The 7,043-nt window shown below is 40.3% G+C and overlaps 1 protein-coding gene across 1 annotated transcript in view; it reads left to right on the forward strand.

The window, feature by feature from the left end:
* The window catches only part of PIK3CB (phosphatidylinositol-4,5-bisphosphate 3-kinase catalytic subunit beta), a 168,745-nt gene extending 162,155 nt beyond the window's left edge, over positions 1-6,590 (forward strand). Inside the window, exons 21-23 of the mRNA XM_062214058.1 lie at positions 3,233-3,378; positions 4,309-4,441; positions 5,040-6,590. Coding sequence (XP_062070042.1) covers positions 3,233-3,378; positions 4,309-4,441; positions 5,040-5,177 — 417 coding nt within the window. The 3' untranslated portion in view covers positions 5,178-6,590. The remainder of the gene's footprint in view (positions 1-3,232; positions 3,379-4,308; positions 4,442-5,039) is intronic.
* Positions 6,591-7,043: the final 453 nt, after the last annotated feature.

The following is a 7,043-nucleotide window of genomic DNA, read 5'->3' on the forward strand; positions in this document are numbered from 1 at the left end:
AAGAAACCAGTTTTCCTGACTCAGGAATCCCAGAGACTGAGAGAAAAGAGCCATATTAAAAATCAGAAGGAAGTGAAAATTTGGCATACTAAGTATAGTATATTTAATATATATACACATATATATATATATAGTATAAGTATGTAATACCATCCTCAAGCACAACTTCTTGCATTACTCCAAGAACACTGACAACCAGGTGTGTATCCCCACCCTCAATAAGAAACCAGAAAATTTCTTTCAAGAGAATCTGGTTACAATGAAAAGATCAGTGGCTCCTAACCAATGAGGTCTCTCCCTAGTCATTCTGAAAAGAAGTCCACCTATCAATAAGCAAGACTGCTATGTACAAATAATTGTCTTTCAGCTTTTTAGTGACTCATTCTCAAACGTGAACACTCAGTCTAGCATTAACAGACTTTTTTTTTAAAGATTTTGTGTTTTTTGTTTTGTTTTTGTTTATTTGAAAGGTGGAGTTACAGAGAGAGAGACCCTCTAATAGACATCAGCCAGGGCTGGGCCAGGCTGAAGCCAGGATCCTAGAACTCCATCTGGATCTCCCACGTGTGTATCAAGCACTTGGGCCATCTTCCACTGCCTTCCCAGCCACCTCATCAGGGAGCTAAGATTGGAAGTGGAGCAGCCAGGACTTGAACTGGCACTCATACAGGATGCCTGCATTGCAGGTGTCAGCTTAACCTGCTGTGCCATGAATTCAGCCCCAGCAGATTTATTTTTAATTGAAAAATAGTATGTATTTATTATGGACAACATATTGTTTTAAAGTATCCATGTTAAGGAGTGGCTAAATAGAGCTAATCAATATATACATACCTCACTTATTTTCTGTGAGAAAATATAAAATATCCTCTCAGTAATTTTCAGGGGCATGATAAAAGCATTGTTATTATCCGTAAGTACTTTGCTGTAAAATAGATCTCTTGGACTTACTCCTTTTATCTAACTGGAATTTTGAATTCTTTGACCAGCATTTCCTCAACCCACACCACAGCCTCTAGTGACCTCCATTCTGGTCTGTTGGATTAGCAGACATGTGAGGGAAACCTCTCCCAGGAAAGAAACCAAACAAGCCAGAGGAAAGTAAAACTCTGGGAAAACAATAATTGCAGTAAACAGAGGACAATTTTAAAAATCAAAAAGGCATTATATCTATATAGTAATAATGGGATTCTGTCTTTGAAAAATAGAAAGACGTCCTGGGAGTTAGAAATAGGAACAAAGAAAGTTAAAATAGAAATAGTGTAAACATCTCGTGGCAGACATAGCCAAGTGCATGCATGCGTATGTTAAGCCTTCAGCCTTCATGGCAGCCTTCCAGAGTAGGTGGTAGCATTATCACCATTTTGCAGGTGAGGAAACTGGTACAGGTTATGGTTAATGGACCAGGATTTAAATCCTGACAATTGGCTAATTTTGTTAAGCTTCTGTGCCTTAGTATTTCATTAAATGGATGAAAAAAGATTCAGAAATGATACTCAGTCCAGGAAGGTAGGTCATCAACCTAATAAGAATTCCAGAAAGTAACAGAGAAGAGGAAGGGAAAGAACTTACTAATAAACAAATAAAATAAGCACATTTCCCAGAGCTAATGTGAAAATCCAATCAAAGGAGTACAAAATTCCCTTATGATGGATGAAGCTGTCCTTATAAAGGCCCTTCACCATGAAACGTCAGTGTATCGAGCGTAAAGGGGAGGCCCTCAGAGCACTGCAGTACAGAGCAGGCCAATACCAGAGTTTAGGAGTCAGAGCGACCTGGCTTCTCAGCTGCATTGGAAACCATAAGACATGAAAGTCAGCCTTCATAAATGTGAAGCAAAATGATTTCTCCTCTAGCATCATGTAACCAAACTATGAATCAAGTATAAAAGTGAAACAAAGACATTTTTAGACATGCGAGGTCTCAGAACCTGTGTCACTTCTGTGTCTTCTCAGGAGCTGCCAGAATAAGCACACATACCAAAGCAGGGAGCTGACCCCGTAGTGTTCAGATGGCGTAGTTTTTCCCTTGGGGGACACTGTCAGTATGTGAAGACAATTTTAGTAGGAAGCAGTGTGCAGTGCTGCTGGTCTCTAATAAGTAGAATCTAGAGATGCTGTAGAACACCCTGTGGTATACAAGACAGAATCCCGTAAAGTTATATGTCCTGAAATATCAGTAATGTTAACGTTCAGAAACCTTCATGTAAACCATAGGAGACTGGGATATGGAACTCAAGAAATACAGGCTCGAAACGGGAGAGTGAATAGAAAGCCCAGGATGACAGCTGTGCTCAGGACTGACAGGACTAGAGAGTGATCAGGCCAGAAACCAGTAGATTACCTGACCGTAGAAATCTAAAATTGGGCATTAAAAAATACATATGAACATATGATTTAGAGAAATGGAGGCAAATACCTGGAAACACGTGTGAAAGAGTGGGAAGTTAACTCAAAATGAGGCAGCCAGTGGGGCAAGGATGGACTTCTTTTTGGTTGTGTTTTTAGAATTATTTGACTTTTTACAATTACATTTTTTGGTTGTGATTTTCTTTCAAAAGATTATGCTTTCCCACTGTGTATAAGCAATTCAGCATCTAAATGTGTTAAGATTTAATGTGTGTAAGACTTAAGAGTATTATTAATACTCTCCTGCAAGTGCAGGTGTTGTGGCAAAATTCTCTCTTGTAACACCTGCATCCCATGTCAGAGTGGCAGCTTGAGTCCGGCTCCTCTGCTTCCAGTCTAGCTTTCTGCTAATGTGCCTGGGAAGACAGTGGTGATGGCCCCGGCCACCCATGTAGAAGACCAGGGTAAAGGTCCTGGCTTCAGCCTGGCCCACCTCTGGCTGTTGCAGAGGAAGATGGATTTTTCTCCTCTCCTCTTCTCTCTTCTCTTCTCTTCTCTTCTCTTCTCTTCTCTTCTCTTCTCTTCTCTTCTCTCTTCTCTCTTCTCTCTTCTCTCTTCTCTCTTCTCTTTATTTTTTCTTCTTCCTTCCTTCCTTCCTTCCTTCCTTCTCTCTCTCCCTCTCTCTCTCTCCCTCTCTCTCCCTCTCCCTCTCCCTCTCCCTCTCTCTCTTCCCCCCTCTTTCCCAAAAAAAAGGAAAACTCTCTTTTATGTGGCCTGGGGGGCTGTGGACCCTAGGAAAAGGGCTTAGATGACGGTAGTATGTTGCCCCCTTTTTTGGAACTCGCTAGAAAAATGAGGGGAACTAAATCATATTTTTTTTCCAGCTCTTCCACATTGACTTTGGACATATTCTTGGAAATTTCAAATCTAAGTTTGGCATTAAAAGGGAGCGAGTGCCTTTTATACTTACTTATGATTTTATTCATGTTATTCAACAAGGAAAAACAGGAAACACAGAAAAGTTTGGCCGGTGAGTATTGCCCTCATGTCAAAGCTGAACGTACCGAACACTTTTGTCATTTGACCAGGTGGACTGGTGTTTCCCAGCTGAAGTGTACTTGGATTTAGAGATATACAGTCTGTTAACAGAGGTCTTCAGGGGTAGGGTTCCTAAGTCTTGGTTAGTGGCAGCCATTTGGGGAGTAAACCAGTAGATGGAATATTTCCCTTCTCTCTCTCTCTCTCTCTCTCTTTCTTCATCCCCCTTTTCTCTCACCTTTTTTCTCTCTTCCCCTCTCTCTGTCACTCTGCCTTTCAAATAACTCTTTCCTTAAAATTATAAATAAATACTTAAATTTCAAGGGTATGAGAGATATGACCAACACTTATTCACACTTTACAAATAACTGCTTTTGTCTTTTCTAGTTCTGCCTTGGTCCCTGCAGAATGTACTTCTCTGGGTCCAGTTTTCTCTTTGATAAAAGAGGGAAATTGAGGCTGGATTATCCTCTTAAGGAGCCCATGTTAAAGAGGGGAGGGGAAAGGGAAGGTGACCAGGAGCAGTGCAGAAGCACCAACGCTCATCTGGGGGACATAAAGATATTAGTCTTGGGAATCAGATTAGAAATCCTCATGGCTTATACTTAATGCTTTTTAAATAATCGATTCTTGTTCCTCATAGAATTAAAATGCCTAGATTATGTGTTATATTGTCTTTTACCATAGAATTTCAGTTCTGTTCTGTTTTTGAAAAAGATGCGGGATTTTAGACAACCCCATTATTTTATGTAAAATTTCGGCTTGGGGCAGTTTTCACAGAAATAAAGTCAGAAATGAACCTTTAGTTCAGCAACAACTTTCCTGCGTAATAGAAAGTTTAAACCTACCTTTCTGAATTCTGCTATGAAATGACCACCTCCCCTCGAATACCATGCTGTGTGGTTTGCTGCATCCACTGCAGGTTCCGCCAGTGCTGTGAGGACGCATATCTCATCTTACGACGGCACGGGAATCTCTTCATCACACTCTTTGCACTGATGTTGACAGCAGGGCTTCCTGAGCTCACCTCAGTCAAGGATATACAGTATCTGAAGGTACAGACCAATCCCTTCCTCTTGGAGGTTAGGCCGTGGGCACGTAGCTCTGTTACACATGCCTGTTATTCAGAGGGAGTGGCCCAAAGTGATTCCTCTGAGATGGTTCTTAGCCCAGGACAAAGAATCTGGGAAGTGCCTGTGAAGGAGCACTTTTGAAAGAGGGGCTCACAATCCAGATGATTGTCCTGTTAGAAGAGGGGCGTGGAGGATATGAGCCTGGCAGTGGCCTTCTTGCCCACACACTAAGACCAGGGGACAGCAGCGGGCTGGCCCGCTGCTTTTCAGTAACCTCCCTCTTGGAACCTGCCAACGTCTTAATGGCTCTTATGACATCTTACTGGATTCAAGAGGTAGTGACAAACAGCCAAGTGAGTGTCTTGCAGGAGCTACAAGTTCATTTGATCTTCAGTAACCCTTTGACAGAGGTCACGTTATCAGCCTAACTTGCTGTTCACCTTGCCTCCTGCAAACAGCACTTAAATAAGAACGTGGGGAGCGTGGCCTCATGGTGACGGGGGCACAGCCAGACTGTGGTGTTTGCACGTCTCTCCCAAGGATATGTAAAGTCAGATTTGTTTTCCCCCCTCATTTTTAGGACTCTCTTGCCTTAGGAAAGAGTGAAGAAGAAGCACTCAAACAATTTAAGCAGAAATTTGATGAGGCGCTCAGGGAAAGCTGGACTACTAAAGTGAACTGGATGGCCCACACAGTTCGCAAAGACTACCGATCTTAACGATCAGCCTTTGGTTTTGTTTCGTTTTCATTTTGCACTTGCACTAAATTGAACCCTACCCCGCCAGAGATGTTATAAAGGGAATGAAATCCTGACACTGAGTGAAAGTAATAACAAGACACTGCACAGAACCTAATCTGAACAGTCCCTGACGACTGCCTCTGCTTCCCGCTTCCAAGACTCCTCGTGAAAACTGTCAGCGTCACGGATAATCATTGCCTGCTGACCTTGCACGCCAAGGAATGCTATAGGGGTTGTCTTCTGTGTCTTTTTTTTTTTAAGTGTTTGGTACTTTCCCAGAAAGGTGTAAATACTTCTTTTTTGAATGTTATGACCAAGTATTATCACTCAGCCAGCAACTTATCCACTCCTGGGAGCTGGGAGCTATTCTTTTTTCCAAATGAGGCTTAAAGATATCTTTTCTTCCCTTTTTAAATTATGTAAATTACAAATTATAATATAATTTGAAATTATGATTATTTTTCAAGAGACATCTTTTAAACCTGTGAAAACTCATTAATTTTTTTGTTGATATTTATCTACCATAATGGCATCATTCCAGCCAGACTTGCTGAAATCTACTGGTGAGGCAAATATAATATATATATAAATATGCTGCATATATATATTTATAAAATTTCTAGTCGGAGTTCTATATAAAAGGGTGTTTCTTTGGTATTCTTCAACCTGTGTTTTAAAGTTTTACAAAAAGCAGAGCTTTTTCTTAAGTTACTTTTCAGTTAACTGTGTCATCCAGTTCTTCCAGCTGCTTCTGTAAGGAGGCACATATTAATACAGGTTTTATATGGTATCTATGAAAGAGTTCACTTCATAGAACTTAATACTTGAGCAGATATATCCAAGAACGCGAGCAAATGAAAAGCAACCTATTTATGGAATAAACTCCAGAACTAAACTCAGTATTTTAGTAAAATGCCAGCTGTTCTTACTGTATTTATTAAAACTGGTAATAATGTGATTTTTCAAGGATATTCAAATTGAGGTGGCTTCATGCCACATGGAAATCTAATTTATTTGTTGAGGTACCGTATATTGCGGGTGCTAGGTAGCAGGTGATGTTAATATGTGCAATAGGGACTGCTGGTTTGGATTGTAATGGACGTCCTTCCTGAGAACTGGCAACATCCAGCAAGACTGCTGCTGACTCTCCAAAGAATGTTGGGAGCTCCCGACCCTCAGTGACATGGGAAAGACAACTGAGTATTGCCTGGTGGTGGAGTTTTCTATAGGCGTTTTATTAAAGAGTGTTAATTTTGTTGTCCTTCTTAATGTTCTCAAATAAATGGGTGAGCTGGTTTCAGCTGTTCCTGGGATGTGTGGGCCTCTTCTCCTTTTTGTTTTTTTTTTGGATAATGGTTGACATTCCTCTATCATGTCAAAAACCTCACACATATAATAGGAAAATAAATTTTCTTTAATGAATAATTAAAGGACCCAAATGGATTTTCACTATGTACTAGGTTTGACATACTTCTTAAAAGACAGGTTATTAGCTTGCTGGTACCATTAAGGTTTGACTGAAAATAAAAAATTTATGAAACATTTACCTAATAGTTTTCCCAAACAGTAGTTCTCTTAAAATTAAAGGAGGAAATAGAACTTAGCAAGTTTTAGCTATGACTCAAAGTACACAGCAATTTGAATTTTGTGGTTATGATGTTATATTTTTAGAGCTTCTCAGTAGAAATTCACTTCTCTCTTTAAGCCCATGAATTTGAGGTATGCAAACACAGTGGTAATTTCTCAACATCAAAGTTTAATTATTATACAACAGTTCAAGCAACAGATAGCATTTCAGAGACAGGGTTTGCCTTACTACCTTGTTTCCCTCCAGCCCTACTTCCT

Source organism: Lepus europaeus, chromosome 2 (assembly GCF_033115175.1).
Source record: "Lepus europaeus isolate LE1 chromosome 2, mLepTim1.pri, whole genome shotgun sequence".
Classification (NCBI taxonomy): Eukaryota; Metazoa; Chordata; class Mammalia; order Lagomorpha; family Leporidae; genus Lepus; species Lepus europaeus.